This window comes from Lissotriton helveticus, chromosome 1_1 (genome assembly GCF_964261635.1).
Source record: "Lissotriton helveticus chromosome 1_1, aLisHel1.1, whole genome shotgun sequence".
Classification (NCBI taxonomy): domain Eukaryota; kingdom Metazoa; phylum Chordata; class Amphibia; order Caudata; family Salamandridae; genus Lissotriton; species Lissotriton helveticus.
Genome location: NC_136057.1, coordinates 932,245,379 through 932,270,366, shown reverse-complemented (window position 1 = coordinate 932,270,366; position 24,988 = coordinate 932,245,379). Strand labels below are relative to the sequence as shown.

The 24,988-nt window shown below is 40.6% G+C and overlaps 1 protein-coding gene across 2 annotated transcripts in view; it reads right to left on the bottom strand.

Annotated features, from left to right (window-relative positions):
* USP6NL (USP6 N-terminal like) overlaps positions 1-24,988 on the bottom strand; it is a 1,161,829-nt gene that overhangs the window by 82,084 nt on the left and 1,054,757 nt on the right. Inside the window, exon 14 of one of the 2 annotated variants that reach the window (XM_078676738.1) lies at positions 14,145-15,224. In XM_078676738.1, coding sequence (XP_078532864.1) covers positions 14,145-15,224 — 1,080 coding nt within the window. Of the gene's footprint in view, positions 1-12,176; positions 15,225-24,988 lie in introns of those variants that run through there. The other variant, XM_078676728.1, reaches the window with a different exon arrangement.

Sequence of the window (24,988 nt, the reverse complement as noted above, 5' to 3'; positions counted from 1 at the left end):
GTTTGACACTACCTTTTAAGTGATGTTGCCAGCACCCACTGTAACCTTAAGTCCCATTAAAAATAGGCTTTCATTAATTTCAGTGTTTTTTTTTATTTAATGGCAATGGCAGCAACAGACTTAGAATTGTGTAAGTGCGCACAGTACAGACTTGGCAAGAATAATGACACCTTGCTCAGGACTAAAATATATAAAACAAGTTTTCCACTAGCAGGTGTACAAAGATTATTTTATGGTCTGTTCATTTTGATGATCTTTCGTTCCTTCCTGTGAATGTGATTTTTCATGAATAAACTACTAAAGTACATCTGTTTCTCTGTATGCTTACCCTTTGGGCCCAAAGCTAATGTATTACTGATAATATATTTTTCTTGGCATGAAAGTACACCTGTTAATACAAACAATCATTCCTTTGGGTTCAATTTCATGTGTTTGATATAGATGAAGTGGATATCATAATGGCATGTCCAAGGGCAGAACGCTATATATCCACCGCACACCACACAATGCTGCAGACGCCATGATGTCCTAAACAAAATGTCGGTCTTCAAACACATTTGTAGCTGACAAGCATGTAACTAATGAAAAAACGCCCATTAAAATAACTTAGCAGGTTTGCTCAGCTGCTGCAGTTACCTGTATGTAACCTACGCATCTCAAGTGCACAGTTCAGAATAGCCAGCCATATCTGACACCCTTCCCAGGTCAATAAAATGAATATCCTGTAGCTGGGCAAAGGTATCATGAGTGTGCTCAGTTTTAAAGATTGGCAAGAGGTTGATAGTGAATGCCGTATAAAAACATGGCATTACTATATCCAATTTTACCTCTTGCAGAACCCTCCCATGCAATTATTATTTTATTATTAGTGCTGTTGCTGCTTTTTGTAGTATTGTTGTTTTTTGTGTCATCCCATATGTCATGTTAGAATAATGTTCTGATTTGTTACCTTTGCCTCAAATTGTAAAGCGCTCTGATATCCTTCGGGATTAAGTTTGCGCTATATAAAACTTTATAAATAAAAATAAATAAAATAAATTTGGAATGAATAGCACAAGAATATCAATTTGCAATTGTCTGTGCAGTACTACAGTATGAAACCAGCAAGACCTATCAGTGATTTAAGATGTTGCTGCTGACGCTGGTGTGTGACTTGCAATTCATTTTAATGCCAGAAAGATTTATTCTGGCTTACATCCCTCAGAGGTCAATGAATAGAATATCTCTAAACAGAATATTAGTAAGACCAGTTGTTTGCCGCAATTAAAAGCACTGACTCAACAGTACTAAGTAATATGTAAAAAGCCATGTTATTACTGTTAATACTGTTCATATCATGTTTTTCAGAGGCTTTGTAAATATGAACTTAATTCACTGTGCATATACCCAAATTACTGCAAAAATAGGACAGTATTTAGTATGTTTTATTTGCCTATCAAACATGTTCACTTAACATATTAGATTTGATAAGCACATAGAACTTTATTGGCCGGTTTTGCACAAAAGATCCTAACAAAAGTTATTTGGAGAAGTCCATGTCAAAAATGATCAAAAGGTAACTTGAATAAACTGGTTTTATAGTGTACATAACCAAACTTCTAGTTTTCCCTTTTCTTCTTTCCAGCCGGCTGCTACATATAGGGCAAATGTGGGTCAAAATGTCAGCTGTTGCGGATAAAAAAAAATAGATTTTGAACTTCCATTTAAAACGGTAAAGAAAAGTTTCATTTAGTAATGGCACCAAATCACTAAACTGACTTAGCGTAATTATGTGACTGCTACTTTGCTTTCTTTTGATGGAGCACTGACAGTATTTTATTAACACCTTGATCAAAACAAGTTAATGCATTTCATTTTCAATAAAAATTCTGACTGTGTAAGTATGGATTTGTGGAAAATCTGTAAATCATACATAGCATCACAGTGTCAAAATGTTGCCCATGTCACTTTCAGGCACTTACAACACAATTTGTTAAGTAGTGAATTTCAGCGCAGAACAGCACTTTAAAGTTACATGTAACACAAATTCTTCAGCTTTTATCCGTTTATCACACTTTTATTTTTCAAATCCCTATTTCTACTTTTTAAATTGATTTGTAGGTCTTGTTTTTTCTTGTTATATTTCTTACTTTCACCCTCAGACAGTGGATTATATCTATTGTTGAAATATAGCACAATTATTTCACAATCCAGAAAGCTTGTTCACAAAATAATACTATCACTTTAAAGCAGATCACACATGCAGGTTCTCTCATGCCTATTTTAAGTGTGAAATTCGTAGTCCTTCGCATTTGTTTATTGTGCACTTTTAGAAAATAGGTTTAAAAAAGGTTACATATCCGCTGCCATTTTTAGACCAATCTGGCTATCTCGTATGAGCCTCCTTATTTGCTTTTTTGTTTGCTTTTGTCTATTCACATTTATGTATTCATGACCAAAAAAGGACACAAGAAAAATAATATGTACTTGATTATTATTACTTTTTGGCATGTTAAAAATATACAGCTGCATCAAATAAGGGCACACAGTTATAAAACGGTAGTAGATGACTTAAGAAAATAGTATTGTATATATTTTATATATAAAAATCTACAGTACTTATTATTGATACATAATTTTATAGCAGGTGTTTCTGCTAGCACACAATTTGTACAACTTTGATGTCATAAACCAGAGAACAATGTTTAAGACTTTGGATTATTAAGATACTAACATTTGTATATACATATGCATATATTTCTCAGCTCATGTTAGTCTTCACAATCAATCCATTACAGTAATTATTACAATCAGAATTTCATTGTATTGTTGCCGTGTAGTGTTTAGACACATTTATAATGCAATACATTGCACAGTCTTAAATATTACTTATTGGATTACACTTCCACACATTGTTCACTATATACATAAAGTATGATTCCTGAACAAACCATTATAAACAAAACACTTATTTTACTTAAAACAATGTTAACTCTGTACCTTCAGTTTGGAAAACTGATTTAGCAAGCAAAAGGCACCACCTGTCAACACTTGATCCATCATCCAACTTCACAATGAATACACACAGTTGAGGTAAAATGAAAATAATTGCCAGTATTTGATAGGATATGTTTTCGGGAGCACTGTGAAGTCTGCCTTTGGTGTCCTGTAAGCTGCAATTCGTTTGGTTTAGAAACAGTTCAGTAAAGAAGGTACACTTTAAAAGGGTGCTCTAGTTGTGCTATTTCTACAACAAATAACCAATTTCAGACAGTCAACAAAAGTTAAAAATATATTGTCACCACAGTCTGCAAGAGCGAAACATTATAGTGACGCAGCCTGATATGTTTGTTTGTCAAACCAATCAGATGCAATACAGTAGTACTAGGCAGAACATGATAACCAGGAATGTGAATCCACATTGATATTGGTTTTACCACAGCACCCAAGGCACATGATGGTCTCTAGATGCGACAGCTATGGTCAAATTCATGAACAGGCGTATAGTTCTTGCAAACATAGAATACATGCAAGGTAAAAAGAAAATGTGAAGACCATGTATTACACTGCCACTGATCCTGCTCAACTGCCACCTTAAAGCAACTGAAAAAATGGACAACTAATAAATTAATGCACGTGACTTATTCAATGACATTAAATATGGCTACAATGCTTTGACTGTTCTTTTCATCCTGCTCAAAAAGTACAAATGCAAGTGGAGGAAAAACATACATTCAATATAAATGTGATGCAACATGTTACGTGAAACAAAATAGATAAGGCCGAGATATGGTGTTGCACAGTGAGGTTTTCTATTGTTAAAGAAATGGAAAGAAATATAACATTTACAGACAAATTAAGATCAAAAGAAGTAAGCATGGAAACACGATTAAAGATCTCACCAGATGTGCCAAATGTTTATTTTCTGGACAGTGGTTCTATTGTTCCCTACCATTCTTCATAGAGGAAAAATCAGCAACATGCACAAAAAAAAAACCTCATATCGCACACAAACTGAGCCATTACCGAAAAAAGGCATTGCAGTACTAAAACCTAGCTTAATACTCTCATGCAATTTTTAAGGCGACAGAAATAAATAAATGTTCCAAATGTACAAATCCATCATTTTTTTAATAATGTGATTTGGCTGGGGTAAGAATTTTTTTTTCTTTATTTTACAAATCAACATACAAACAGCCACCCCTCACTAACGTGGTTTTTAGTAAGTCTGGGCGGTGAACTCCACACTGCTCGCTAAGTTTTTCGCCCTCAGCGTTACGCAGAGCTTGCGGAGTTCCAGAGGTTTTTTCCTCGCTCGTCAACATCAAGTTGGTGAGCGCGAGTATGGGAAATCAACTTCCCGGCAAGATTTGTCAACACGGGCGGTCGATTTCTCATTGCGAGTGACTGCGTATGCTCGCGACCGCTTGCGATGAGAAACCGTCCGTTCGTGTTGAGAAAGCTGCTGCTCGAATAAAAAATCTACTTGAGCGGCAGAAAGGAAGCAACGCCCGCTTACGCTGTGCATGGTTTCGTTCGCGATGATTGCACATTGCGGACAAACACCCAGCGCTGAAAATCATCGTGAACGGCATTTATCTAATACACACCGGCACTGCGTAGGGCGGTTGAATTGTTTTTTAACTTTAAGGAGGGAACTCCGCCCATGCTTAATTTTTAGTCTCATAAATAGGGGGTACCAACAGTTTGAAATAGCTAACCTGTTTTTTAGCAGATCGTCATCAATTTATGACCCTACCCTCTGTATGTCTGAACCTAAAGCTCTCAACTGTGGTGTCCCTGAGGGCTCTTTACTATCCCCCACCCCTTTGTTTAATATTGACCCCTGCACTGAGTGCAATTCATCTGGAATCTCTGTTCTGACCCACAGCAATGGGTCTCTAGAGACCCCTCCCGACCCACCTCCGCCTGACCCAGGACCACCTCGCCTTCAGGAAGCAACTCAAGACCTGGCTGTTCGAGCAGTAGCGAACTCCCATCCCCTAGCGCCTTGAGACCCTCTGGGTGAGTAGTGCGCTATATAAATGATTTCATTGATTGATTTTTCATTGTTGGTTGAAGTCTGGGCACTCATCTTGATAACAATCTTTCTTTTTGACCTCATGATTCTACATTTATAAATACCTGTTTTTACAGTTAAAAACTATTGAAATTATACTTCTGTTTACCAACAACAAATTTCATATACCGGTCATTAATGCATTTGAGCAATCCTGTCTCAATAACTCAACTGTTGTATTTCTTCCTACAAAATCCATCAATCAACTTCAGCTAATTAAAAGCAGGGCTGCACACTTAATTAGTAAGGTATCTTGATGCCTTATTTCTCCTTTCTTGAAACAATAATATTGGCTTTCGGTTCATCAAAATACTTTTTCAGGTATACGAGTTGAGGCGCTGCTACAAAAATGGGAGGAAAAAATGGGGGGCCTGTAGGGCATATGAGAAAGTGTGCAGTCACTCTCTAATACGAATATGCATGTTGCCGGGTTCCAGAGTAGGTAAGGACGGGGGAAAGAATAAGAGAAGTCCCAATCCTATCGCATGTTGGGAAGATAATAGGGCAGCATGACTAGACTCTGCAGGTGTCATTGTGAAAATTATTGTAGTCTTGATATATAAAATGGAAAACCCAATACAAAGTGTTTCTTAAAAAAGTATTGTTTTCAAGGCTCAGGTTATAGTCAACAGAGCTATTGAGAATTTCCTGATCAGATTATGGTTTCCTGGAATCTAAAGTAATCATGTTTTCCTTCTCTTTGTCCCAAGAACAAGAACAGTTACTTTTGGTGATCGTCTTTTTCAGTAGCCGCTGCCAGGAAGTGGTACACACTACCTTTACCCTTTTGATCTGAACCTGATCGCTCATTCCCATGAGAAGGCTATTACAAACATTTTTGTTCTCAAATTTATTTCCAACACGTATGGCCTGTGTTATCTTACTACAAAGAAATGTTGGTGCATCCCGCTGTAAAAGTAACCTACAAGAGAACTTCAACATAAATAAGAGCTAAAACACCCATCCCCTTTGCAGGGCAACAAGTGCCACCAGCAACGCTTTGAAACAGATCCACAACAGACCACCAACAAATGAAGGCACCAAATTACAAGAATAGTCATAATAAAATGCCTTTTTAGGAGTGCAAGTGGAGCACTCCAATGACCAATTGCTATTTTGCTGACAGAACCGAAAATCTGTACATTGTTCCTGGTTCACTGTACACTCTTAACAATCATGATAGTAAAAACCTTTACGTATAGTTTATAATTAAACTTCTTTAACATTTACAGTGAACCACATGGTGTTACCTATTCATGACTGGGCGCATACTTGTCAAATAAATTGCATAGTAGAATAGAAAGTGTGGGAAATACTTATATTCTGTGGGGGTCCTCAGTCTCTGATCTTATTTTTGGCACAGCTTACCACCTGGAGAAAACAAAGTGGGGACTCTCTGGAACTATACAGCGCAGACAAAGATCCATCAAGTATTGCTCTTCATAAATGGTCAACGAAAAAGCTAGTTATGGAAATATACTTAGGACCACTGAGTACTTCTTAAATATCTGGACAATGTTCAAATGCTTTCATCACAGGAGCCTTTCAATAGATGGCATCTAAACTGTGCTGGCCAAATATTCATTGTCCAAATGTCTGTGGAAAAAGTTTGTTGTTGTCATGGCTAAGCTCCTGTTCTTTTATTGTATACACAAATTGGAAATAGATAATTAAGGTTCTGCTGATAAATACTGTATTCGAAGAAGAGGGAGTCTCATCAAAAGAAATGTGGGCACACTGGCTAGGATGTAAAATTATCAACACATGGGTTGCTTTCAAAACCTTCTTAACTTGACAGATATGTCTTACAATTTATCTTCTATGAGTGAAAATTATAAGGGCAGATGTTTATTGTTCATTTTTTTATTTTTTTGCTATATCCTGAAATAAATACCCCCTAGGACTAATACTTTACATTGTTACATCAATGCTTTTTCGGCTACTAAATAAAAGTAAAGTTTATTTAATAAAATATATACTTAGTAAGCTCTTTCACATAAATTCCAGCACACACTGCAAATGTAAATGGTGTTTAAGCAGGTGTGGTCTAGGCTTAATGGAATAACTGTTTTTAGGAAAAGTAGAATTCAGACAGGCTATGAATCACAATTTAAAACAGTAAATGAAAACACGCCAACTGACTTTGGTCTGAATAGTGGCTTATTAGAGCTCCGTAAGGTTTTGCCTTACGGAGCTCTGTAAAGGTTTTGCCTTATGGAGCTCTAATAGGCCAGTATTCAGTACTAAATGTTGAGGTTTGTCAGATCCTCTGTGGAAAGTTCAGACTGAAATGTTTTCTGTGACAAACGCCAGGGCTCGATCAGCATAATTAAAAGTTATCAATTGCCTCATCAAGTTTTTGCTAATATAAAATTATCAGGATTATCTTGACATCTCCTCAGAGACCATCACTACCAGAGATCAAAACTAGTCAGAATTGTAAATCTCAACAGTTTCTTCTATTTGCAACTAAGCACTGTACCTGCCTTGCATCCTTAAATGCAAGAAGGATTTAGATAAGATCTTATCCCCAACAAAATCATCATCCCTATTAGTAGCCAATTAGTATTTTAGGTACCTGTTCAGCTTAGTTTTAGAATGGAGGCACCCTTCTTCATGCCATGTTGTTTCTGGGTTTATGTTTTACATTCATGCTAGGAGTTATTGCCTTCCACAGACTATGACTCTGCTCAAGTTGATGTGCCAATGCATCATACTCTTCATTCAGATTGAATTAGCTTTACTGTCGGCAGATCCAAATTTGCAACACCATGCCCCACATACTTGATCATGCTCTGATACATGCCTTTTTTTTTAGCCGATAAACAAAGCAACAAGCAAATCGTCACTGCCATCCCAAGAGAATGTGCAAAATGTTTACACTTTAAAAATATAGAGTAACAACCACAAGTTAGTCAAAGCCAGTACTGAAACAGTGGGGTGGCTAGGTTAGGTGTGGAGGTTTACTTCTTTGGTGAGATACAAAGGACATTTAGAAGAAGGCTCCTGCATAAAGAAAGTCTATTTAGGTTAAAAGAAAAGGGAATTGATTTCAGTACATATTAAAGTCTATGGAAGTACAGTAGTTCTGATGCAGCATTACATCTGCTATTGTATCCTGTACATAAATAAAGGAATGCTCTGTTGAGTTGGTTTCTGGAAAAAAAAAGACTTGAAAATCGTGGTTTAACTTGCACAATGGAATGAAGGGGGATTCATAATAATTTGTTTGTGAAAATGAAATCAAAATTGTGCAACACAATTTTTAACTAGAATTAAGGGGTGTATAAGTTAGCTAGCAGGCAGAAGTGTAGTTAACCAATAAATTGGCAGTAATATTTCGACTGGAATTTAACACCTCAACAATGGGTTATAATCATCAAGCAGTTGGTGGGTATTAGGAGGATGATTCAATGGGGTAACGCTGTCCAGTCATTAGTATATGGGTGACGTTTCTCTTAAAACATTGAGGTAGACATTAAAAAAATTATTCATAATCATGAAGACGCTTTAAGCAGTTACAGGTCCGTGAGTTACTATGGATGAAAAGGGCGAGTGCTACATACTGTAAGAGGAGTGTTTTATTAGTTTCCACTGGAACCAATAATAGATCTTACTTATTTAAGTAGTAGTTTAAGGAAATGCTTTGTGTCATCTTTGGGTTGGTGCATAAGAATGAGAGATTTGATAAAGACAGGGAGAATTTAGAATGCAACTGGATGAGAATAGAACATCCCTGATACTCTCCAAAATGAGCATGGTTCAATTGAAAGAAAGTATAAATGGCTACATTTCACCTGCTTCTTGGACCATTTGTGGCATGAGTCTTCTCCAACGTTTAGGGTTAGGGCAATTCAGCACCTACAGCCTTGTACTCCTAGAGTCCAGTCTCAGGTTTTACACTTGCCACATTGTGCGACTTAGAACAAGTGATCTTATTACCGTGTGCCTCAGCACAGTAAATCTGCCATATTTGAGTGCTCTTAAAAACTTACTCAATCACAGCATTAAGCAATCTATCAAACAAAAGCAAAATACCTACATTTGTTTAGGATCAGTGAGATAGAAAGGGTTTATGCAAGCAGAAAGAGAGTCTGGATCACTTTGCAATCATTGGTAGATGGCTCAGTATGATTTCATGGTTCACTGGGTAAATTATGAAGGGCCGTTCTAAACAACTACGCAATTAGCCTTTTCAGACATCTGTTGATTTCACAATCTCTTCCCTGACATCAATAATCAGAAGGTTTATTTATAAAAAATGTTTAACTGGCAGGCTTAGAAATGTTCTCTCCCCTCAGAGATTAGCAGAAGAATGGATACGAAACAACAGCTACTGATTTCCAAAGGATTGAGAGTACATTTTATTTAATGCATTTAGAAATAAAGTAAGTGTATTTGATAATATGGTTTCATTTGGAAGTGTCTGAATACAAGTGTTGTCCTCCTATTGTTGGGGTAGGTCCATGATCCAAAGAGACTTTCGGAATAAGAGTTCTTGTCTACTTCAATCAGAAGTTAACCTCTTATGGACACTATTAACATTAAACTTGGCATAGTCTTCTGTTCCAAAACAGGTAAAGGCACTGTTAAGGGTCGGAGTGAGGAGGAGGATGCTATGTTATTATGGATAGCTCAACTTCTATTGGGTCTTTTTACATAAGAAGATGATCCCGGAAATAAGGCCTTATAGATTTATAATCTTGTTCAGAATGAGTAACGGTGTGATGAAGATTTTTATGCAGATGATTTTAGAACTCTCACTTAAAATGTATACTCCACACTCAGAACAGAGTGTGTAGTGACATTCAGATTATCTTTTTCAAATAACTATGGATTGAAACATGCCTGAGAAGAGCAATGGAGGGGCTAAGACAATGTAAAAGTGCACTTATTTAGGGGTTAACGTAGCCTTGAGTTTTGATGGTCCTCTACAAGTCAATCTTAGGAAATAATTACAGCTTAAGAATCACTTCTACGAAACCCCCTAAATGTAAATTGATTTCACCATTAGTCTTTAGCATCCCCAAGAAACATTATAGTTTTCAAGATTTAATTCATTCAGAAGTACTAGGCCATTGAGATAAGGAAGATAAGACATATTTCCCAGGAACAATGGAAATATACTGAGAAATTACCCTTTTGAAACCACTAGTTCTTCATGTGCACATATGTACATCCAAGAATGTTCAAAGAGATCTGGTATCAAACCTCAGAGACTCACTTAAAACCTATGGCAAAATATGCTTGAGTTTTGATTACTCTTGTTTCTACATGCAACATATTTATTATTATTCTGATTAAACTAAAGTTAGCTGATAATAAGCTGTTCATGCCCTTGACAGTAGAAGGGCTGGTAGACTTATATCATATTTGAGGTGATATGTCAATTCGACGTTTTTCATACTATATTAGTATTAGCAGCTGAAGCTATAGCCTAAAAAACTGTGTTAGTCTTTAGTATTCTCCAACAAAGTAAATATGTTTAAGTAGAGAGTGATGGAGAACGTTCCAAGAGATATTCAAAAGGAATGTTGGAAGCATATTATGAGTGTAACTAAGAATTAAAAAAAGGGGGGGCAGAATCATGCTGGAAATAATCACTTTTGAAGCTGCATGGCATTATTATGTAAGAAATGTAGGTGTACTTGTCATGTGCATAATATAGCATTATTCTCCAAAAGGATAGTAAATATTAATATGAGATTGGGAAGCAAAATGTATGAACAGCCATGAACCATAAATTGATTAAATTCAGCTGTTTGTGATAAGTGCAGCCTTTAATTCATAATTGGTATTCAGTGAGCACAATAATGTCCTAGTTTAAGGTACACAGGACAGGTGAGCTCAGTTACACCTTCGAATATAAGGAAGACTAGGAGGATTTATAGTGCGATAAGACATCATTAATTTACTTAATGCTTGTAAGATACCAAGTTATGGAAATGACATTATAGCCCACAAGTCTTCAGCCATTCAGGTAAAACGTTATGTCCCTTGATAAAACTTCAATGCACATAATGTAGTCATCAGCACATCACTTTATCTATATTCAATTTGACACCATTTTCTAATTCAACCTTAACTTAACCATGCTAGAAAAAAAGATAAAAGTTAATTGATCATATCTTGGTGGATGACACCATTTGGGCTTTAAATAATTAAGCTTGACGCAAAACATAAATAGTGATGAATGTAAAAGACAGATCTATTTGCAAGGCATTGCCGTCAACTTAAGCCAGGAAAATATGGGGTACTACTATAACAAATGGTTTTATGCCAAATACGGATGTAATTCTATTCCATGGCCTGCCAAAATAAATAAGTTACCGTGAAGGCTACTGGGGACAGCCTTAGTTTGTGTTCATGTAGCCTCAGAGTCTGAAATTGCCCCTCAATGTCTTCGTAATTCCAATCCTCTCAGATTCTCATCTCAGGATGGCCAAGAACACGGCCATAGCCCCCTTCCCAAGAGGGGACCTATGGACACCTGCCCTCTGTACCACCCAATAAATGTATCTATTCGCTATGCAGAATCTTACCATCCAATATATACATTCTCTCTCTTCCAACCAAAGTGCTTGCTTCCCTTCTAACTCCGCTCAATTAATCAATTTCCTTTTAATAATATGACGGAATTAAAGCCCACTTGCTAATCCCACAGAGTAGTCTGGTATCTCAATAGACAGAATAGAACAACATAAATTGCTACATGCTGACACAGGCCAATTTCTATCCGTCCATGGCAATCACTTCTTTTACTGTTCTGAATTTTCTGTATTTAGAGACCAACTTAGTTTACTATGTGAGATGTTTAGTTACTTACAGATTCTGTCTGCTCCATCATAATATATTATGAGGCAAGTATATATTCATTGCTTTTGTTTCCGCAGATTAATAAATATTAAAAATATTCCACAGCATTTCACTAAAGCAAAATAGTTATATCAACTATAAATACATTAATTTGAAGTGTATGTTGTAGCTACACTAACTATTATACCCCAAAAGGTTTTAAATGTGAGAAAGAATTAGTAACATATTTAAAATGACATACCTCAAAAGTACCTAGGAGAGGAAACTACTCTTTTTGTATAGAAATATGACGTTATCCAGGTGGGCTGAACATGTAGAATTCTTTAACTGTCTTCTCTTATGTAGTTGAAGTAGCGGGCTACACATTATCCTGTTATGTTGAAGTTCAAGGATTTTACAGAAAAACGGTTGCCCCTAAATGTTATTTTAAAAAAACAAATTGCAAACAAAACAATCATAGTGAACCAGAACTTCATGGAATGTGGAAAAGGATTATCTACCTTTCATGATTCAAGAATATTTTACCTGTAAGCCATTCCTGCAGTCAATAAACGTACTATTAACTACATGAGTATTTAATTTGCTGACAAATCTAATGATCTTGTCGCATGTAACTGAAAACTCAAACACCAAAGAATAGGTTGATACAGGAACTGGTCACCATATTTAGCATCTCCTTCCTTCAAACAGGAACCCTCCTCATTTTACCTCCGGCATCTCTTAGGAATATTAGCAGAAGGTTGCTTCCCCTTTTGAGCACCCTCTTGAATAAGGAATTGTCAAACAAAGAATGGACTGGAATGATTATTCAATATGGAATGTACTAACTAACTAATTACCTAAATGTTAAGTCAGTAGACTTTTGTAATAGAATAAAAGATCTGCAGACGGTTGACTCTTATTTCGAGAAACCCCATCTTTACAGTTAGTAAAGAAACCGTGCTTGAAACCAGCTAACCAAATAACCATTAGAATTACTATTATTCGCGGAATGTACTACCCAATTACATGAAAGTTCAGTCTTTAAATCTCCATAAAAAAATAAAAGCTATGCAAAGAAAAAAAGAAAACTTTTTTTGATGAGATAACAATATGTTCAGTAAAATTACATGTAAACACAGTAATAGGTAATCACATTTTAAATAAATAAATACAGTGTCTTCATTTTAGAGCCTAAAGTCCCAAAAAGATGTTATTTTCAACAAGATCAACTGCACATCTAATTTAGATACACTCTTTATGCTTAAGAATAGATGCTTAGTATCCCTTTTACTTGCTATGTTGTCTTGCTTAAGCAGCTTTATTTTAAATTCAGCTCAAAGGGCCACATGTACAACCGCTTCATTTTGCGAGTTCCTAATTGCGACTTTTTGCCACTTGCAATTAGTAAGTTGCAAAATGCTTGTACTAGTGTGTCTCAGACACATTTAGCGATTCCTAATGTAGTCACAATTGACCTACCTCATCAATATTCATGAGGTAGGTCACAATTTGCGACCCACTGGGAATCACTAAAAACACAGGGATAGAAGACTACTGAGGATAGCGAACCACCATGTCCGTGTTTGCTTTGAAATAAAGCAACTTTTTTTCCGCACCCCTGCGTAATACCGACTCGCAAACCCTATTTTGTCAGTGAGTAATAGGTTACTGACTCGCTAAATAGGGCTAGTATATGTCAAAAGGGTATTTAGCGGTTGCTAATGGCCTGGTTCTCGCCTTGAAACTACTAAAACCTTTTGTACATGTGGCCCCAAATGTATAAAAATAAGCTTCATGTTGAGCTTCAATTTGTCTAAATTTCACTTACATTCATTCATAAATATGATGATGTATTCACTTTGCATAATGTACTGCTGTTGCAATCAAACATAGCAGTGCACTGTAGTGAGCAATTCTCCTTTAGGTGAATGTAGTGTGCAATAATATCAACTTCACAACATCACTGATTGATGCCCATCACCAAGTTTCCTGTAATGTTGTGTACCAACTGATGGACTTGTATGTTGGTACCGATGAATAGTTGTTTGATCCAAGTAGGGTGAAGTCCTGTAATTTACCTGATTCCCAAAGGAATCAAATGTAACACTGTAGTCTTGTACTGGTGCCTGCTGAAAGGTTGGTGACATCTGTACGTGCCCAGAACGACTTTGGTTAATATCTTGTTTCCAAGACTGTCCAAACGACTCTGTTCGGTACATGTACACAGAATCAGTCCTTTGTCTATCATCGGGTAAATAATCCACAGGCGGAATAATGTATTTGTTACCTGGAGGTTGCCTGTATTTCCCAGTATTTAGTATTGCGTCAGGTGCAGCGGGTTGAACTTCTATTCGCTTAGAAGGTGATATCACAGGATTCTGATGGCTTGCAGTGTAAGAGTTTATGTAAGGTGTATCTGGTGGAAAACTGAAGTTCATACCATATTTATTAGACGGGCTAGCCTGATTTCCATGAGCATAGCTGGGAGGCAAGAAAGGGGGGCTTACTCTATCGTTGGAATACCTCGGGGAGGTGCTGTGGTAAACAGGTGGGCTACTGTAGGTCGGTGGTGGCTCTTTTAAAGAAGCTCCTTGGTCAATACCATTAGATGGAGATGCATGCTTAGGGGATCTGGGTGGCATCATTACAGCTGCATTACTTGTTACCTTAGCAGGATTTAATTTTTTTGCATCACGTTTTAATGAAGAGCTACTCAAGTGAGTAACATTTCTTGGACTTAATGAATTTGTTCGATCTCTTATTTCTTCAACATGAGTCTCAGGATCAACTCCGGGAACATTGTCATATTGCGATGCATTGGACCCTCGCTTACCTTCATCAGCATTTAAAACTTTATTCTTTTGCTTCACAATTGTTTGAGCTTCCTCAGTATTGGGCAAAGGGCCTCCTATTACATGGTTAACAGGTCTACCTTTACCTTCTACAAAATATTTTGTCGTAGTGTTATCAGACAGTTTATTCCACTTCGGCACAAATTCTTTTGTGTTTGAAGTAGCATTTGCATTTTGGTTTGCCACAGCATAATTGTAAGGTTTAGTGTTGTCTTGCCCTGTTGACTGAAGATTTTTCCTATATTCTGTTTCTCCTTTAATTTGCCCAGGTCGCTGATCACTGTTTCCTCGCTTTTGCAGGTTTGAAGACTTTTCCAAGGAACTCCTCCTTCTCCGCTGATCTTTTTTGGGAGAAGTTTCTTGTCCTTTCTCGTTGGATGGTAACTTGTCTACCTTGACCTGAGTCGGTACCCTAGAAATGTTCTTTTGTCCATTTATCATATGATTATGTATAACAGGAAGAGGTTCTGGTGGGATTACCCCCAACGGTTTCTTCGGAAATTCATCCTCTTTTGCTGTTAGAAAAAGACAGAAAATACAAAACTCATAAAGTTTCACAAAATGGTCATGGAGTCATCACTGGAGTATTTATTAAGCGATCCATTCAAAATGTTATTCCTAAGATGTCCAACTTTACCACTATTTTTTATTCTGACCTGCGATATTATAACTCTTTTAAAATGTTCAATAACAGTCCTCTACCCCACCGTTCTCTTGTGCACTAAAATATTTCATAATTTACTACATACACTACCTCACTCAACAACTCCACCCCAACCATCGCGGAAAACGACGACCCCAACACCGCAGCCCGAACCCTGCATAGATGGATCTCGGACAGCACCAACACCATAGCCCCCCTCAAGAAAAACAACAATACCCGTGCCAAGAAAGCCAGATGGTTTACCACCGAACTTCGAGAGTCCAGGCGCACATGCCGCCGCCTCGAAAAGGCCTGGAGAAACACCAAATCCACAGAAGCCCACAACAACTTCAGAGCCGCCACCAACGCCCACCATCAACTCATCAGAGAAACGAGGAAAAAAGCGATTGAAGACAGAATCTCCACCCACGCACACAACAGCAAAGAACTCTTCAGCATCATCAAGGAGTTCGCCCAACCCACCAGCGAGTCTACCGACATCCCTCCCTCACAAGACCTCTGCGACAAACTCAGCATCTTTTTCCACCACAAAATCAAGAGCATCTACGACAACTTCGACGAAGACAACCAACACACTGAACCCTCACCAACCACCCCCGACACCCGGAAACCAGCGATTGATGACTGGACAGCACTCACCACCGAAGACACACTGAAGACAATGAAGTCAATCCACTCAGGGGCCCCCACGGACCCCTGCCCCCACCACATCTTCAACAGAGCCGCCAACACCATCGCACCCATGCTCCGCCAAACCATCAACCGCTCCCTGGCGACCGCCTCATTCCCCGACGACTGGAAACACGCCGAGGTCAACCCCCTCCTAAAGAAACCCTCAGCGGACCCCACCGACCTCAAAAACTACAGACCCATCTCCCTGCTCCCGTTCCCAGCGAAAGTCATCGAGAAAGCCATCAACAGCCAACTCGCCACATTCATTGAAGAACACAACATCCTCGACTCCTCCCAATCCGGCTTCAGAAAAAACCACAGTACGGAAACCGCCCTCCTCGCCGCAACAGACGACATCCGCACCTTACTGGACAAAGGAGAAACAGTAGCCCTCATCCTCCTCGACCTATCAGCGGCGTTCGACACAGTCTCCCACCGCACCCTAATACGCAGACTCTACGATGCAGGAATCCAGGACAAGGCCCTCGACTGGATCTGCTCCTTCCTCTCCAGCAGGACGCAGCGGGTCAGACTCCCCCCTTTCCTCTCGGACCCCACACCTATCACCTGCGGAGTCCCCCAGGGCTCCTCCCTCAGCCCGACGCTCTTCAACGTCTACATGGCTCCACTTGCCCCCATCGTCAGAACCTACGGACTCAACATTGTGTCATATGCAGACGACACCCAGCTCATCCTCTCCCTATCCAACGAGCCCAACACCGCCAGACGCAACTTTCGAGAAGGCATGGAAGCCGTCGCCAAATGGATGAAAAACAGCTGCCTACAACTAAACACCAACAAAACAGAAGTACTCATCATGGGCCCAAACCCCGACGCCTGGAGTGACACCTGGTGGCCCACCGCCCTCGGAAACCCGCCAACCCCCACAGACCACGCACGCAACCTGGGAATCATCCTGGACTCCGAGCTCAAAATGGACCGCCAGATCAACTCTGTCTCATCTTCCTGCTTCCACACCCTCCGCCTCCTTCGTAAGACCTTCAAATGGATCCCCCTCGAACACCGAAAGACAGTCACTCACGCCCTGGTCACCAGCAGACTCGACTACGGCAACGCACTCTACGCCGGAATAAACAAAAACCTCATCCGCAAGCTACAGAACATCCAGAACGCCGCCGCAAGACTGGTCCTCAACCTGCCAAAACACTGCCACATCTCCCAGCACCTGCGCACACTCCACTGGCTCCCCGTCGAGGCGAGAATCACCTTTAAGATGCTCACCCACGCACACAAGGCCCTCCACGGCACCGGACCAGCCTACCTGAACAGCCGACTCAAATTCCACGCACCCCAAAGGACCCTACGATCAGCCCAGCTTTCCTACGCTGTGGTCCCCCGCACCAGAAATACCAGATCGGGAGGCCGCTCCTTCTCCTTCCTCGCGGCCAAAGCATGGAACGCCCTTCCGCTCCACCTCAGACAGACAACATCGCTCCCCATCTTCGCAAGAAACCTCAAAACCTGGCTCTTCGACAGACCCCCTCCTTGATGGAATGGAACCTGCACCCCCCCAACCCCCCCCCCCACCCCTAGCGCCTTGAGACCCTTACGGGTGAGTAGTCGCGCTTTAACAAACTCCTGACTGATTGATTGGTACTACAACTTGCTCTGTTTAAAAGGCAGAGAATACTACGTTCTTAGCCTAAACTTGCTGACTTCCTAATATCTAACATTCTAATTCTAAACAGAATCCAATTTCATTCCCAAAACAGTATTTATATTGATAATGGCACAGAAAAAGGTCAATATAAAAACGAAGACAGCTACAAAGATATCTAACCAGTAAAACCCAGCAATACACTTTATGTCAGACCTACAGTGGGAAAACCAATGCCTCTTTTTTGGCTCACTACCCCCACACCACCCACCACCACCAGCCCACCAGGACCGGTCCAGAGGCTCTACTGAAGAACTATTCTGGATATTTAGTATATCCCTCAGTGGCAAGTGAGTTATGGATTCCCACTTCAGGAAAGTGCTGTACAAAGGGACAGTGTAGTTTTCTATCTCAAGTCTCCTACTACTGAAGACCACAATATAATACAATTAATTTTTCAAAATGCACTTGATCTTCAAGCAGAAGGAGTGAGTTCGATTGGGAAAGTTTTATTACCTACCAAATCTAGAGAAGTTGTGTTACGATTGCTCCAAACTATTGCTCTGAGCTGTAAGAGCCTGGGGGTGCGCTTGCTCTTTATAGAGGACCACATAGTCCATTCACATGAATTGCCAGATATTCTAACTGCAAGCAATCCGTAACCACAGACCATCATCTACTTCATTTAATGGAACGTGTGTGGGATGCTCATTATGGATGAAGCCATCATGCTGAATTTGTCCACTCAGTCACCTCATTGTTAATGCACACAGTAGACCTTGAGAAACATTACAATAAGCAACTTTTATACAGAGAACTGTAGTACAATATCAAATACAGACGTCATGGAACTTTGTTTTTCTTGGTCCAGAGAGTGTGCTTTGTTCCAATGAATCGCCTGAATTAGTTTTAGCTAGGCACTAAACCGAATTGATCTGTTTTCACTAACCTTTGAGTTGGACTTACCTCATACCTACCAACCTGAAACCCCAGAGCACTCTGGAATGGCACGTCTACCTTCTACCAACCTGTCTTTGGATTGAGCATCACAGGCCTGGTTATTTGTTGCCAACCCTAAACCCCAATTCCCCCGCCCTCCAGGGGTGGCTCCTCCGTAACGGCGGAGGAGCGTCACCCCCTTGCTAAAAGAGGAAAAAATAAAATAACTAAAGCATTTTATTTTTGCCTAACAGTTGACACGAGTCTTCAGCGGGTGGTGCAGTACCAGGCAATCCTGTTGGAGGGGCATGGCAGGGAGAGGAGTGTTGAGTACTTTTAAGTGCGCATGTGTGTTTGGCCGGCCAAACACACATGTGCACTAACATTTCTTCAACCCGGCTGAGTTGCACAACCAGGTTGGAAAAAAACCCAGGCAAAACAAAGCAGCAAACAAGGCCACTTGGAACAATCCCAGCGCTTCTCTCATGCTGGAGTCTGCTCTGTCAGAGTCCAGGATCGGAGGAGAGAAGGAAAGCAGCGGCAGGTAAGTGATATTTTAATTATTTTTAGTTATGACTTTCGTTTTTGGTTGTATTTCCCCCCCACCAGCCCCACAACTAAGCAATAATAGCAGCCGCCACAGCCGGCCTCCAGCAATCAATATTAGTTTCCTACACACATTTTTAGGTCACGTTGGGTCTTTTAATTAATCACCACTTCACAAAGGTGACCGCTAACTATTGAAGTCACAGTCATCTGTATTTACTCACTAACATATACTACAGCGCTTTAAATGGGTCAGCACTCTCAGGAAGTAGGTACCCTAACTTCTTAAATTTGAAAGGGGGAGTATCATTACTTCTCAGCACTGGTGTCATGCATTTAATGGGAGGGTACTGGCCCTTTCTGTAGCAAACAGGTACTCTCATCACGGACTACCTTGCACTTCTATGTTTCCATTTAAAGCCGTGCTGCACTGTACAATGCACTGGAATTTCCAAGTTCAGCAGCTTTCGTTTGAACTGCCCAACTATGTTAACACTTGGGGTGATGCATCAGTGAAACTTTACTCATTTGTTTTTGGGTTCATTAAAGGACCGAGTAGACTGGGCACTTAACAGAGTCCTATCCTAAGTTAAAAGGATCAGAGCTCACACAAACAAGTGGCGGTCCATTGAGTGTGTCGCTAGAGTATTAACGTGAATATCTGTATTTGTGGGCACTGTGCATGTTACAAAGTGTAATCATGTGTAACAATGAGATGAGGAGAAAAATATATCCATAGTGCTCAAAGTTTTTAACAGTGTTAAAGGAATATATTCCAGGAGGCTGATCTTGAATTGGATACACAAATATCACTCTCAACTGGTTGCAAATAAACGTAGGCTTAATTCATTGTCATATGTGGTTTGCAAACAGCATATACCATGGCGTATGCTGTGGTATCGTTGTGATGCAGGGAAGCCTCCCCTGGATGTGCACCTGTAGCACAAGGGATATTGAGGCCCCAAGGGATTTGGAATGAATATATATAGCACTCTCAGGAAAAACAAGTCTCAGTCTCCTATAAGTTGCAAAGTGTTTAATTCACACAACGCGTTTCAACTGCTTCTGCAGTCTTGGTCACGTGTAAAAGTGCATCACCAGTGACTGGCTTAAGTAAAAAACAACACGGTGAAAACAGAAGACGGCTCTGTCCAGAGTCAAAATTCACGTACACATTGCAGCCATACTGGTGTGTTGCCAAAGAGTAAATCGTATATTGGTATGAGCATGAGAGAAAGACATGTTTCGTACAATTGGTGTATTAACGTTACAAATGAACAGTGCATAGGACAATACCTGTAAGTAAACAAACTCAGTATTGCTGGTAGTCTATAGTCCAACTCATGCTACACAATGTTGTGGATACGCATGAATCTGATACACAACACTCTAGTTATATGGTGATACACCCCTAAGTGGGGAAATAATGTCCTGGACCCTTGTACGACTGTTTGAAAGTTGTTAAAAAATTGCAATGAACGCATGGTGCGTGAATCCTCAATGCGTTCAAGTGCGGTACACAATTGTCCCACCCTCATCGCGGAAAAATGCATGTGAAGCCCCCGTTATGGTTAGGAGCTCGCAGTGTTGGACAGTGCTTCCCGTGAGCAAGGTCTGATGTCAGACTGAAACGCGTAGGGTTTGTAGTTGGTTGGAAAACGTTGCCGCTTAAATAAAATCGAAAAGCGTGCCATAAACTGCCCGTGAGTGCGAGTGGATTCTTTGGCAAGATGTTTTATTTCATGCTCACTCCTCACAAACGATGACGCGTTTCGGAGGCTCCTGCTCAAAACCATACCCTTTCAGGCTTAGAGTGCCACATAAATTATGCAAAAGAGAACTCAGGTCAGGGTTGCTTTAATTCATTTCAGGTTGCCTTAGATGGTATTTTATCAGTCCAAAGCTAGAATACTGTGCCTGGAGTAGTGAAAGGCTTTTGTCATTTTACAGCTCAGTGTGGATGGCACTAGCTAGTCCTATGCGTGAAGGCTTTACTGTAGAAATGGCAAAACACTTTTACCCTTTCTAGCTGGGCGTGGACGGCTCTGTGTAAACCTATGCTTAAAAATGTTGTTAGAAAAACAGTCTTTTGAGGTGAGCTAAATCAGTGTTGACACCACACAGACACACACACACGCTTACTATTTTAGGAGTCACACACTGGTGATAAGGCAGTGCACTCTTGCTAGAGAGACCGAAAGTATTAATGGGGCGAATCTATTCAGCCCCGCTACGGTCGATCTACGCAACAACCAGAACTATTCATAAAATGGCAACAAAAAATACATACTGCACAAAAGGGGAAAGAAAGCGTCAAGGCTCGCTGCAGGAAACAATGCTTGTGCTACATGACTGTTCAACTGTGATGGAAACGAGTCTGGGGAGACATTAGATCTGCAGATCGTTCGGGAGCCGAAGCTTTCCTGAACGAGGCAATTGTAGCGCTGCGGGAAGCGCCGCGCGGGTCTGAAGCTCGAGCCTATCCAACTCTACATGGAATAATAAAGCACTTTACGTATATTGCGGGGGATGTGGGAAGGGGGATCACGGACTACGAATGATAAAATCAAATTTTATGATGATCGGATGTGTCAGTCTATCGACCTGAGGTGTCACAGATATTACATGGGAGGGCTCACAGGCGGCAGAGATCGCCCTGCAGACACACGTATTGGTTCGTGGAGTTCTCACAGCTGGAGGTCAGATTTGTAATGGTGTGATGCACGGTTCTAAGGAAAGGGAAACACAGAGGAATCGGATTACACGCTTTCATTTATGAAATACTGAACCTCGAGGCCAGAGTTCCGCGGGGTTTAAGCTTTTCTATTGAAGACAGAGATTGCAAAGCGCATTGTTAATAAATTTGAAGAATTTTGTGCCTTGGGATCCCAACAAAAATGTATGTGATCGTTAGAAAAAATACACATTGGCTAAAATCAATAGGATAAAATAGCATTGAAATAACACATATTAACAAATGCACGTTTTCCAATGCTGTACGTACTTTATTTTTTTTTATTATAAAGCGTAGTTGAGGCATACATTTTATCGGCAGTATTTTTGTTCAACTTCAAAATTAATGTAAGTATGCTATTTCAGTGGTCTTTGCCGCCACCCAGCGGCCGTCACTTTGAACTGCAAGGCAAAAGTGGTCTCACAAGTATCATCAAATCATAAATTGCACAGAGGAAGAAGTGTAAATCCATAACGGAAAGTAGAATCTTAAAACTAACACGGTACCTTATGCCTGCCATATAGGAAAGAGTTTAAATTCAAAGACTTCAATTCTAGCACCATGGCATCCAGGAGCGCCTTACTTTTGTCATGAATACAGAATGTTCTCATTGTAGGTGTGGGAAAGTCAGAGCAGAATACTGGGGAATCAACTGACTGCTGCTGCTACTGTTGGAAAAACCTGTTTTGCACAGCATCCCAGACTTTTCTCCCTCACCTGGATGAGCATCTGTAGCAAATGCTCCGCTACACAGCATTTTCAAGAGAAAATCTTGAGGGGAACTCCTTTTCCCCGAAAGATGAGTCATCACATCCAAGGTTTCTACCAATTGGTCCATCAAATACCATGAGAGGATCAGCATTTTTGACAGGGTGAAATTACTTTATACATCACCACAAGTCCCAAAAGTGATGCACTTTGTGACGAAAATCCCTTTCCACCTTTCCCAATTGCTCCTTTGACTCTCAAAGACAGGCATTGATTATATTACATTTCAGCAGCACAAAAATGGTTCAGTCTTCTCACCAAGGGAATGCAGATATGCTTCTTTTATTATTTTGCATAAATCGTTCCATCCAAAACACGTCATCTAACAAGCAATTCTATTAATCTCATGCCACATTTTAAGGGTCTCATTTACAATCATAATATTCAAGGGGCAAGGCACCCCAGTAGCGTCTGGCTGCACCCCCATCAATAAGCCTGTGTGTGCCCTCCCATTGGATAATATTGCTTAATTAGTGTCACGGATAGTGTGATGAGCAGGCTGACACCGATAATATGCATGACTGGTGGTGCCTTCCTCATGGAAAGGGTACTCTTATTTCTTCACAGCTGACAGATTCGTCTGAGTGGACTGTGTCCCTGACTCCCGTCACAGAGCAACATTCCTCCTTTATTTCGGACGGGTCCTTTAAATGGGAGCGCTTCTCCGATGACTCTGCCCCTGGACCCCATGTCATGACCGGCGGACCTATGAAGCAGGAGAGGAGCCCAGCATCGGAAGAAGGCGGAAGAGAAGAATCCTGAAGGAGTGGAGTATCGGAGAACACAAAAGCTGAAGAAGTCGAGATGAAGCCTCAGGAGGATAGACGTCCGCTGCTGATACCCGAGACCAGGGGCGGCAGGTGACATTTGAAAGTGGTGAGGCGTAAACTAATTTGCATATTGCACCGCAGCGAGCACAGCGAGCCCGAACCACCTTGCATCCATCCATACATCATTCATGCATCCACCCATCCATACATCCATCCACCAATTCTGCATCCATCATTCATTCATGCATCCACCCATCCATCCAGCATCCATCATCCATCATTCATTCATGCATCCACCCATCCATCCATCCTGCATCCATCCATCATTCATTCATGCATCCACCCATCCATCCATCCACCCATCCATCCTGCATCCATCATTCATGCATCCATCCATCCACCCATCCACCCACCCACCCACCCATCCATCCTCCATCCTGCATCCATTCCTGCATCCATTCATGTGTCCACCCATCCATCCACCCATCCTGCATCCATCATTCATTCATGCACCCATCCACCCATCCATCCTGCATCCATCATTCATTCATCCACCCATCCACCCATCCATCCATCCATCATTCATTCATGCATCCATCCACCCACCCATCCATCCATCCACCCATCCATCCACCATCCATCATCCATTCCTGCATCCATTCATGCATCCACCCATCCATCCATCCTGCGTCCATCACTCATTCATGCACCCATCCATCCGCCCTGCATCCATCCTGCATCCATCATTCATTCATCCACCCATCCTGCATCTATCATTCATTCATGCATGCATCCACCCATCCATTCATCCACCCATCATTCATCCTGCATCCATTCATGTGTCCACCCATCCACCCATCCATCCACCCATCCTGCATCCATCATTCATTCATGCACCCATCCATCCATCCTGCATCCATCATTCATTCATGCACCCATCCATCCATCCACCCATCCATCCTGCATCCATCATTCATTCATCCACCCATCCATCCACCCACCCAGCATCCATCATTCATTCATTCATGCATCCATCCATCCATCCATCCATCCACCCACCCATCCATCATCCATCCTGCATCCATTCCTGCATCCACCCACCCATCCATCCATCCATCATTCATTCATGCACCCATCCATCCACCCTGCATCCATCATTCATCCTGCATCCATTCATGCATCCACCCATCCTGCATCCATCATTCATGTATTTTTATGACCATATAACTTGCACACAGCTTGTCAGCGTTTAATACCAGTCTCGAACCTTGTACTCCAGCACCAATGATACATGATTAATATTAATTGTTTTTAAAAACATGTATTTATTCGACACCAATTTCACACCTTAGTCGGAACATCATTTTTATTTGTTTTTTAAAATATCTATTTATTTAACACCAAAGTAAGTTATGTATACATTTTTATGGTTTGATAAGAGGCTCGAACCTGGTTTCCCAGCACCAAAGTCGGCTGTGCTATCCGTCAGGGGTTATGTAACCGGGCTATGTAGTGACCAGCCAATCCTTCTCCAGGATTGGCTGGGGGGCACCATGACTCCTCGCCCA